Consider the following 12,216-nt stretch of genomic DNA (forward strand, 5'->3'; position numbering starts at 1 on the left):
CATTTCATTTGCAAGCTATAAAAATAATTTGTGACTTTGCATGGTATTAACTTCTTCTAGGAAGGATCTATAATTCTGCTGGATGCTGGAGAGCATGAGCGATTTAGGAACTCTCAATTTAATTTTAGAGAAGTTAGATGTGATTCCAAGCTGATCTGCAGCTTTGACAGGATGTCTACTTCTGGTTAACTCTTGCTTCTGTGGTGTAGCCCTACAGGTTCCCAACCCAAACTGAGGCATGTTCATCACGTGTCCTCTCTTCATGAGTCACGGATTGATTTTTTGCTAAAAATTTTTTATTTATTTATATTTTTAAAAAGTAGTTTCTAAACCCAATGTGGGGCTCGAATTCACAAGCCTGAGATCAAGAGTCACATGCTCTTCCAACTCAGCCAGCCGGGCGCCGCCATGATGGATTTTAATCCCTGCCCCCTTATTCCCACTGGCCTGTCCAAAGGGCTGCATAGCTGTTCAGCAGATCCTTCCAGAAATGGCACTATCTCCAGAGGAACGGTAACCGTACACACCAGGACCTTTTATTCTAGGCCTCCATTCTCCCCCTAGATCCTAAAAGTTCTTCGATGCCTTTAAGCAAAAACTTTTTCAATATTTGTTGAGTTCTTCTGGTAGTCTTCATGGCAGGCATGATTCAAATTTCCTAATATGCCACTATGAGAAGCAGAAGTTCCAGATTTTATCCACATTAGCAACCAATTTCATTGCTCAGCATTATTTCCTGTATCCTGTTTCCTTCTGGGTTCAATTTCCTTCAGTCTCAACTACATCCTGCTTCACATTCTTTCAGCAAGCCTCTGTAACTAGTTAATTCTATTAGCCTTTGCCTGAAAAAATATCTTCACTTCATCTTTATTCCTGAATGAGAATTAAGCTGGGTATAAAATTTTAAGTTGACAGTTACTTTCACTTAACTGTGAAGATATTCTTCCACTGTTGTCTGCCCTCTCTTGCTGCTGTTGAGAAGTTGGCTGTCAACAAAATGGATATCCTTTTGTATGTCATCATCACTTCTCTTTTGTTGACATTTAAGATGTTTCTCTTTTTCTTTGGCATTCTCTACTTTCACTACAATGGGTCTAGAAATAAATTAATTTTTATTTATTCTATTTGGGCAATGGTGCTATCACAATCTAAATATTTTCTTTTATCGATTCTAGAAGATTCTCAGCCATTCTATCTTTGAATATTGCCTCTATGCTATCCTTTCTATTGGGACTTCTCATCTTAACTCTATTATCTCTACATCTCTTTCATATTTTCCATCTCTCTGTGCTACATTCTGGGTGATTTCTCTAGATCTATTTTTCTGTTTATCACTCCTCTTTTCCCTTGAAACTACTGGCTTTTGTTTAACACAGCTGTTGAGTTTTAAATTTTGATGATGACATTTTCCATTTATTGATGTGGCTTTCCCATGAGAATCTCTTGTGGCCTGGATTGTTGGAACATCCCCAGGGGTCTGCTTATAGCTAACAACCCCATGTTATCATTAGTCCAGGATTCATTTTTATTCTTATTTTTTTTAAGTAGGCTTCACACCCAGCATGGAGCCCAACACGGAGCTTGAACTCACAACCCTGAGATCAAGGCCTGAGCTGAGATCAAGAGTCAGGACACTTAACTAACTGAGCCACCCAGGTGCCCCTGGAATTCATTTTTAAGTTAATTTCTCAGCTTGGGAGCCCTAGACCACATAGATCAGTGGTGGTGGTTTATGGGTGTGTGTGCGTTTTTAAATCCTAAGCATCAGTTAAGAATCCATACTTTAGAATTCCCATTGGAGATTCCTTAGCTCCCACTCAGATAGTTAAATGTTTTTGTTATTTTGTTGTGGTCAGCAGATAATTTCCAGTCCATTCTTTTCATAGAGGGCACGACCCCTTTGAAGGTTCAGGCCCTACTCCATACCTTAAGCTAATTCAAGGACTCATTCTCTGTCTGCTAGTGGGTGCTAAAACTCAAACTCACACATTACCATAACCAAAAGTAGCAATGAATATTTTTACCACTCTAATTTTCAGAGTTTTAATATCTAGAAATCTCCTTTTCTTTCTTGAGAGATAAATTATACATTTAAAATAATTTTAGTTATATTTTATCCAGTATTTGAAGGTGTTTATAGAAGAAAAGTTTTCAGTTACCTAGTCTACTGTATTGCCAGAAGCAGAAATCCTATGGCATTGTTTTTGATTTAAAAAAATGTTTTAAGATTTTATTTTTAAATAATCTCTACACCCAACATGGGTCTCAAACTTACAACTCTGAGATCAAGAGTTACATGCTCTACAGACTGAGCCAGCCAGATGCCCCTATGGCAATGTTTTAAACATCTGTCTATGAAATAAACATGCTATATATAGAGAGATCTATATAGATCTAAATATACATCTATATCTATCTATCTACAGAAAGATTAATTATAAGGAATTGGATAACTCAATTATGGGGGTTGACAAGTCCCAAAATCTTCAGTTGACAAGATGGAGTCATAGGAGGGCCAATGGTATAGTTCTAGTCCAAAGGCCTGCAAACTTGAGACTGAAAGGGCTGATGTTTCCGTCTGGGTCAAAAGGCAGGTAAAAACTGATGGCCCAGATAAAAGCAGTCAGGCAGTAGGAAATTCCCTCTTACTCAACAGAGGAGCAGCCTTTTTTGTTCTAGTCAGGCCTTCCAACTGACTGAATGGGGCCCACCCATATTAGAGGCAATTGCTGTCTACCAATTCAAATGGTAATCTCATACAGAAATATCCTCACAAACACACCCAGAATAATGTTTAACCAAATGTGTGGGCACCCTGAGGCCCAATCAAACTGACATGAAATTAACCATAACAATTAGTAAACTCTGATTTGACTTTTAATTAATTTTTTTCCTAAGACCCACATCAAGCTTTCCTTTGAGACCTAACAACTCTTACCTGTCACTCTACAACTGAGGTGACTCAATGGTAAGTAAACAAGCTGCTTTCTGCACATGGACCTTACATATACATAATTCTACAAGTCATGTGAGTTTAATTTCCCCCTTTTCCAAAGGATAAATGAGTTCAAGTCTCTGAAAATAATGTGGAATAAAAGTGACACCTGAAAATAAATTCATGATCTGTTTTTGCAAAACCTTTGGCTTACACAATCATCTATCTTTGTATTGTGTATATTTGGGTAATGACATTTGTTCCCATCATGTAAATCTCCCATAATCCCTGGTTCAGTGATATAATTTGGTACTAAATAAATTTCACCTGCATGCTTTTCAAAATACAGGTCACAGAAACAAGTTTTCCACCACAGCTTTGGGTTTCATTCATCATATTAAGTGATAACAAACTTGTACTAAGTTATATTAACATTACCCTTCTTTGCTCCTCTTCAGCATCAGCAAAGAGTTTACGAATGTTAGCCTCGGATTCTCCCACATATTTGTTAAGGATTTCCGGCCCATTGACCACTTTGGGCTCCCTTGCATTCAACATCTTGCCAATCTGTCGAGCCAAGAGAGTCTTACCACAACCTGGGGGCCCATATAACAGGATGCCTTTAACATGTTTGCAACCTAAAAAACAAAAGAAAACAGTCTTATATTAACCACCTAAAATCCAAGTGAGACATCTAAAGGAGTTTCCTTTCTTCTTCATATGAATGTTAGGAAAACTATAGTCATGCCATTAACATATAATATCCAAGTGCCATGAGCAAAACAAGAATGAACAACTAAAGTTCTTTTTTTTTTTTTTTTTTTTTTAAAGTAGGCTCCACGCCCAGCTTGGGTCTGAACTCACAACCTGGAGATCTAGAGTTGCATACTCTACTGGCCGAGCCAGCCAGGCACCCCTAAAACTCTTTTTTTTTTTTTTAACAGAGAATCCAGAAGCAATTCCTACACGAGTGCCAAAATTTGAGGGGGAAAGCTGCCAATTAAAAGTCTTTAGAAAAGTATATTTGAACTATCATTTAAAACAAATACTTTTAACTCTGAAAACGTCTCTTTGACCTAAATTCCTAATTAGGAACTATTACTTATTTTCCATTCTCCTTTAAAGTCAAGGAATAAAAGAGATCTGCTTTTAGGCAAATTTAACCCAACACAAATCTATTATAACACAGTAGGCTATGGAAACTGTATCTTAGTCACAGAAATTATAGGTGTACCTGTTGATACAAGCCCTCGAAGAATGGGCAAACATGTTTTGAGTTGGACTGGTATAGGCAATCCATAAGATCCAGACGGATGTCACACACTGAGTGGGTAAAGCTGAATGTCCTACTTCATGTGACTAATGCCAAGGGAGGCACACACTTTTCTCAGAGCCACCAAGATGAAGACGAAGTTTCAAAAGAATAGTATTCAATTCTTTTCTAAGCAAGCATTGCTAAATACCTTGAAAGGTATCAGTAACAACAGGGAAAGAGCAAGACTGGTGATTTCGACTCCCCAGGGTTTTTTTTAGCCAACTCTTCACGAGCATTTACTCCACTTCTAAGATTGCAGTGACCTGTGGTTTCAGTTTACTCGCTCTAGGAATTCCCACCTTTCCAGCAGTTTCACACTTAGGGTGCAGGACTCTTTTTTTTTTTTTACAAGTTTTTTTCCTTATACTACACCAAAAAGGCACTTTGTGAAATAACAATTTATTAGATTTCAGTGTCACACTCAAAAAAATAGGTGAAAAAGAAAATTTCTGAAAATGGAATATACATAGTGTTTGTCCTCACTTGGAACGAAAGCCTTAAGAAATAATTTCTTTAAAAAAAATATGACAATACATTTAATAAGTCCCATAAAAGCTATCACAAGGTACAACCAACTCTACTGGGAATTTTAACTTCTGAGTAGGAAGACCCTTTGGGTTATCAGTATGGTCACTGCTTCTATATGTCAAAAAAAAGACTCTCCTTTAAAATTTTGAAAGTAATGAGATCTGTGCTTACGGTTAGATTTATAGAGACAAGGGGAACTTAGTGGAAACCCTTGAAGGCTTACAGTCTTAACCCTTCCCTCACAGAGTAAATTCCTGTCCTGAGAATCATGGTCCAATAAATGTCTTTGCCCTTGATCCACCCTTGGAAACACAAATAGTAGGGAGATAAGGGGATAAGCCCTGAGCTTCCCCTAGAGGCAAAAATCACAGAAGCACTGCCAGCATCCAAGCCCCTGGGACACTTTTGATGAAAACTTTAGAACCTTGCTCCTCATCTTACCCTCTGAGCCAACCGCTACCATCATGATTTGAAACGATTCATGTAAACCATAGCAGAGGGAGGTGGGCATGGTGGTGGTGAAAAACGGCACAGGATGGGGGGGCCACAAAGGAGAACATGAAGACTTACTGAGGCCCTACAAAGTGCCAGGCCTTATCCTCATCCTCCAATTTCTTAACTTTCTCCAAGTTTATCAACTACCTCCTAACCATACTTCCTTCCATATTAAGCTATACTTTCTTTCAAGGGTTCTCAACTCCTTGGCCTTCTTACACTTCTGTTCTACTCATCCCACAGGCCCTGAACACAATATGGCTTTACTGCACCTATGCATGGGCCACAGAGCACAGCCAGAGAAAATTACAGCACTGTGCTGACAGGATGTCCTCACAATTTCATGCTATCCAACTTTAGTTCCACACTCACTGCTTGTCAATACTGCCTGCCACCTTTTACTTGTTCTTGTTAGACCACCTTCCGCTCTCTGCACTACTTTTCCAGATCTTCCCTGCTCTGCTCTTCTCAAGTGCTACCCCGCGCCACTAATTCATAGAGAAGATCTAGATTCCTGCTTCGCATATTTTTTTAAAAAAGACGAACAGGTGTGAACTCCCTTCAGCTTATTGCTTCCCTATCCACAAATTTATCTGCAGACGCATCCAATCTCCACCTCAGCACTGGTTCTCAAAGAAGAAGAGTTCCTCTTCTCCAAGGTTTAAGTTGCAATTATTTGTTTATATACCTTCTTCTCTATTAGACCATGAACTATTCAAGGTGCTCTCTTATCCATCCGGCATCGCAAACATCCACCACAATGCCTAGCACAGAATATGTACTCTTAAATAAATGGCTAAGTAAATTGTTGACTCCTTTCCTACAAACCTCAAAGAAAATGAGGGAAAGAAGACCATTTTAAAAAATTATTTGAAGCTCTTAATTTATGGAATAGTGTTTACTTTCACAGCTGGACTAATTTAAATACCTAGAACACATATTTGCAATGACTGGGACTTTGCAAACTTAGCAGAGCTACATAATTTATAAACATAGATCTTCTTCAACTTACGATGAGGGCACCTCCTGATAAACCCACTGTAAGCTGAAAACAACCCATGTGATGGCGTGGCTGTCTGGGGGTTGCAGGTTGCCGCTGCCCAGAATCACAAGAGAATTCATGCTGCCCAGCTCTAGTCCAGGAAAAGACCAAAATTCAAAACTTGAAGCACGGTTTCTACGGAATGCATATCGCTTTTGCACCATCATAAAGTCAAAAAGCATTAAGTCAAACCATCACAAGTTGAGGACTGTCTGTACTAGAGTCTTAACTCTGTAACTCTGTTTTTGTACATGGAAAATGCTCGACTTAATGTGGCTTGAATTAAATCGACTCAGATTTATAAAATAAACAATTCACAAAATATTACCATGAAGTTGAAGAGAAAGAGATAAAATTTATATCCATGGAACTTACTGTCTACCATACAGATCTCTGAAGTGACAGAATCTATTCAATATGACACCAACAGGAATGTCATAGAAGCTCTAGCCCGTGTTAGAACTAAAATTCTTTCAGGATCTCAAGAAAGCACATCAAAAATAGACATTGACATGTGAAGATTTTCAAAATCCACTTCCACAAAGGAAGCAGTTACTTGAATAAGCGGTGGAAATGGGACTTTGTTATTACTACTGTTATGATAGCCTATTCTGACTTATTAAATAAGCATTGGTCTCTAATTTTAAATGAGTCATAAAAACTCTTCGTAAGTAATTCCATTCAACAAAAGTGTATTAAGCTCCTGTTTGGACTAGGCATGAAACTAGGTGTTAGGGATACAAACATGAAAAAGGCAGTCCCTACCTGCAGGGCATTTCTGGTTTAGTAGGAAAGACAGAAATAAAAATAGGTTATCTATAATATAATAAGACATTATCAGAGATATGTATGAAATGTTTTTGGAACCTGGCCAAGAGAGACAGATCCTGCCAGGGTGATGGCAGAAAATTAGGGATGGACAACAGGGGAAGAGATAAAATTTAGTGTGGGCTTTCAAGGACAGTAGGAGGTTCATGATTGGGCACGGGAGAAGAAATGGCACCTAATGAAGGAAAGTAGCATGATCAAAGGCATAGAGGTATGGACATAGAAGCTGTCCTTTCAAAACAGCCAGTAGTAACCTGTTGTGGCTATAGCCTTGGAGCTGGGCGGGGGTGGGGGGGAGGGGGGTGGAGCTGGAGACGAGGCTAACAGGCTCCCAACTACAGAAGACCTTGATACCATGCCCAGGAGTTTTTAATTTGTTTTATAAAAACCTGAGGTTTTTAATCAGGGAGGGTGCACAATGAGATATGTTTAAAAACTAACTCTGGCGGTAGAGTGGAGGAAGGTCTAGAGAACAAAGATCACGGGGTACAAGTGTAGTTGGAGGAATGTTTTCAACCTTTTTCCGGGGACATTGCCTCACTGGCTGGCTCTGGATTTTTGCCAGTTAAGCTTTCATTTCCCTCCAAGTCCTTTGGAAGCACAGGAAAAAATGGGTCCAGAGGCCTTAGGAGGACACCTCCCTACTGATGCCCCAGCTTTCTCCTGAGCTTCTGCAGGGCATTAAGACCTGGCTCTGATGCTGGGAAGCCTCTGATCTGTGGCTGCTGGACTGTCCTGACTGCCAAGCTGAACTGATCCATTCACTTGTTCTTTCTTTATGTCTTACATACCCCCTCACTACTTAGAGGTGAGTGCCCTGGGCTGGTGAACTAAAAACAGCACAGAGCAGGCATGGAAAGCAGAGAAATCAGTGGAACTGACTCATTTAAATTGTCATTTTCTCTCATTCTCTTACCTTCTTCCCCATGGAATAGTCTAATGGACCTCTCCAGAAAAATGCACATTAAAAAAAATTTGCATGCAATTTTGAGGGTATTCTTAGATCCTCTGAGATCTATTCATGGAATCCAAAGTTAAAACCTCTGAATGTGCTACTGAAATAATCCAGGCAAGAGACCAGAAATGGAAAGAGGCAACAGTCATAAGAAACTGTAGTAGGAAAAGAAAGAAGATTTGGGAGATACTCATCAGCACTCAGAGACCAAAAGAAAATAAGGGGAAGAGGAAGAATCAACGTTGACCTTAAGGTATGTAGCCTGGGCTCATGGTAAAATAATGATAACCCCAGAATATCACTAAGAAGTTAGCAACAGGAGATTAGAGGGAATCATCACTTTGTTTTTGGCTATTAAGGCGTTTGAGATTCAGGCAGAAATGTCCATTAAAAAATAGGCTGAAAGCTCACAAAAGATATCAAAACTACTGGTTCCATGTTTCTGAATGCCTGCTCTGGGCACATGGAAAGCCACAAGAAGTTTTAAGCAGAGGAGTATGACCGTAGGGACAAATGCTGCAGAGACAGAGGATGAGGCCTGGGAAGAGAACACTAGATTTAAAAACCAGGAAGTTCAGGGGCGCCCGGGGGGCTCAGTCAGTTAGGCGTCGACTTTGGCTCAGGTCATGATGTCACAGTTTGTGGGTTCGAGCCCCGTGTCAGGCTCTGTGCCGATAGCCCAGAGCCTGGAGCTGCTTCGGATTCTGTGTCTCCCTCTCTCTCTGCTCCTCCCCCGCTCATGCTCTCTGTCTCTCAAAAATAAAATAAAACATTAAAAAAAAATTTTTTTTTAAACCCAGGAAATTCATGCTTATCTGGGCCATAAGGTCTTAGGTCGGGGTCAGATCATTTTGGGTTGAGGTAGGAGAAGGAAGCTAAGTAATATAAGCAGGAACAAACAGAGATCACGATTTGGGGAACTCTGGCAATACAAAGGAGGAATTTTGAGAGAAATACCTTGCAAGACGAGTTAAGAAAAGGGGGGAGGAAGTAAGCTGAGGTTATGCTCATTGGATTCTATTTACTATGTGAAGTAGGAGCTAGTTCACCTACAAAATGAGGGATGAGGACAGGATACTGGGAAGCTTGGTAAAGATTTGGAAAGACCGTGGGGAACTAAGAAGATGTGTGGGAAAGTGTCCCTGAGCACATAGGTGCCATTAGGTAAGTGAACTCAGCATATGGAACTCAGGTCACCGAGGGACTCTCCTCTTTGTTGTGATTCTATAAGTAACTTAACAGTGTTAGGTAAGGTGCAGTTTCTTATTCAATTCTATAAATACAAATTTCATTAAAGCTGGCATAAGAATCTTGACTTTTTTTTGGCTTGAACCACTTTATTTTGTTCAAAACTGAACCTTAAAATTGAGCAACATAAAGTAAATAAAACCACTAATTTAAAGTCAACATATTATGGGCGCCTGGGTGGTTCCGTTGGTTAGGCATCCTGTTCTTGATTTCGGCTCAGGTCATGATCTCGTGGTTCGTGAGATCGAATCCTGCACTGGGCTTCTCACTGAAAGCACAGAGCCGGCTTGGCATTCTCTCTCTCTCTCTCTCTCTCTCTCTCTCTCTCTCAAAATAAATAAAAAGACATTTAAAAAAAAAGAGAAAGCCAACATATTTATAACTAAATTCTGTTATCTAATTTTCCCAAAGTGTGAGGGCGAAACCATCACAGGACTTGTTCTCAACATTTCCCCTCCACTTTCCACAAAGTTTAAGGCTTTGTCTTCATTTGTAAGTCATTCACATCTTTTTTCCTTCCTCTAGAACTTATATAAGAACAATTGTGGGCGGACAGCATAATCAAACATAGTTCCAAAGGATTTCTTCTCTTAATTTCCTGTGTTGAATGACTTAAGTGCTTATTTTATAAAATGTTCCTGTTAATGATCATCTTCTTAAAAATACTTAATTTTTATTTGGATACGGCACAAACATATTAACAACTCTTGGTTATAGTAATGTAAAGGACAGTGGTAGTGAAAAGCATAATCTAAAATGGCCAAAAATAGATTTATATACAGTTTTGGAATCTAAGTTGCCAATTATATTTGCATATGGGAGTAAATCAAGTTCTGGGATATCGTATTCTTTCACTCATTCAACAAATGCTACATTTGGTGGCCGTTCTCTTCCGACTACTTCTATTTTCTCAATGAAATCCTGATTCCAGGTCGTCAGCTGCTGGTGAGGGAGGGTGGACTGGAAGAGGTGGTGCTGGAGATCTGAGAAGAACGAAGAGGAACTAGTCATCTTAGACAGCAGGAGAGTAAACTGGCTAAACTAAGGAAATACAGAAGGAATACCAGAAAATACTGATGCCAAGGAATACCGAGGGCCCACTTGAGATGTGATTCTTAATTTCAAAGTAAGATCAGTCACCATAGCTTTGCGCTTTTCTTAAGCCATATTCAGTAGTCTGGGTACCGACACAGAGTAGGCAGAAAGGGGAGACATACCTGGGGCTTTGACACACATAGAAGATGAGGAGCAAGGCCACTAAAGTTGTATTTGAGGAGGATAAACATGATAGACCATGGAATTGAAGCTGGGTAAAGAGGGAACAGAGAACAAAACGTGTCAGAGTAAATGAACTGGAGGGTCCCGTGGGATCAAAGCAGTTAGAGCAGGGGGTGAGGGAATGCTAGAAGCCTAGGACAAATGCGAGGCAGCTTGAGTGCTGGATGCTTAACACTGAGATCTCTCAAGTGGTGGTTACTGGTAAGAGTGAAGCCTTCAGTATGACCAAAGAGGGGGTGGCTGAGATGGAACGAAGCAAAATTTACTGGAAATGAGGAATTCAAAGAACCGTGAAGATAGATTGTTGAGTAAGTCTCCAACAGAGAGAGAACTAAAACACACCGAAGGCTGCACTTAGGAACAGCAAGTAAGCCAGACAGCTTCTTATCTGCCTCCGCTGTTCATTCCTCTCTCGCAGGGCTACCCTTCCTCTTTCATTTTGTTCTTTAAGTGTTACTGACAGTGAAATAAGTATGAACATTTATTGACATATCATTATATAACAGCTACTACTAAAGGTACGAACAATATCAAATGCCCAAGAAATAAACACAGCCAACGATAATGCCATTATTTACTAAGGATTTAAGTGAGTGACACACTGGAACCTCACCGTAAGACTACATTCAGTAAAGAATTTAGTATACGGCTTGCTTGTATCTCATTCTAGACCACCTGTCATAAAGCATTTTTTAACAACTTCCTAAAATATGAACTACAAAACTATATTCTAATTGTGTTTCACAATAGATATCTGTCCAAAGGATGAACATATGATTTGTGGTCAGGTACCAGACAGATGAGGACCGACTGGATTAAATGTATTAGGAAACAAATCTAGTGAAAAATCTCTAGAGAACATTAAAAATTACTGAGTCCCACTTTTCTGACCAGTGGTTCTCAGACTTAGAGTTCACAAAATAGTAAAAGACACCCCCCCCCCTTTTTTTTAACTGAGGAGAAGCGCTGTCATGGGGTTAGTTTTTTATTTTGCAAGGTAAAGGCTTCTTAAAAACAAAATCAAACTTGACATCTATCCCCACCATTTCATAAAAATATTTTTTCATATCAAGAGGTAGGGTGGACATAATCTCAGAATAAAGGACAGTTTTTGTATTAAACAAATTGAGTTTTATATATACATTGTTAAAAGTGGGGGCTCTGGACTCAGCTAGCCTGGTTTCAAATCCTGCTTCTTGGGTTTTAATAGCTAGAGATAATAACAGCAACCACCTCGGAAAGTCATTATGAGGATGAAATATAATGCACATAAAGCACTTAGTACACTTGCTGGCATACGGTAAGAGCTCATAAATACTGTCTATCGATTAATTATTCTTTACCATCTTGTTGGAGATAAGCGGTGAAATGAAACCAGTCTCCCCAACTGTTTTGAGAATTACATCACTGCTAGGTGACTGTAAAGCTTGAAAATAAATGACTATTCTGCTTATGTAATTCTTTCTGAGACTGACTATTGTGACCCCTTAACTTATCTAACACTATTGTCACTTGAACATCGCAAATTATAGTACACATTCTGCTGGACCTCAAGCTCCAAATGAGCACAGTAGTAAATAAGTCGGCAGTTT

The 12,216-nt window shown here is 39.4% G+C and overlaps 1 protein-coding gene across 2 annotated transcripts in view; it reads right to left on the reverse strand.

The window, feature by feature from the left end:
- Nucleotides 1-12,216, reverse strand: part of NSF (N-ethylmaleimide sensitive factor, vesicle fusing ATPase) — a 143,546-nt gene that overhangs the window by 68,588 nt on the left and 62,742 nt on the right. For both annotated transcript variants that reach the window (XM_060645794.2, XM_060645793.2), the window contains exon 9: nt 3,374-3,573. In XM_060645794.2, the coding sequence (XP_060501777.2) occupies nt 3,374-3,573 (200 nt within the window). The remainder of the gene's footprint in view (nt 1-3,373; nt 3,574-12,216) is intronic.

This window comes from Panthera onca (assembly GCF_046562875.1).
Source record: "Panthera onca isolate mPanOnc1 chromosome E1 unlocalized genomic scaffold, mPanOnc1 haplotype 2 h2.Chr16_ul_2, whole genome shotgun sequence".
Taxonomy (NCBI): Eukaryota; Metazoa; Chordata; class Mammalia; order Carnivora; family Felidae; genus Panthera; species Panthera onca.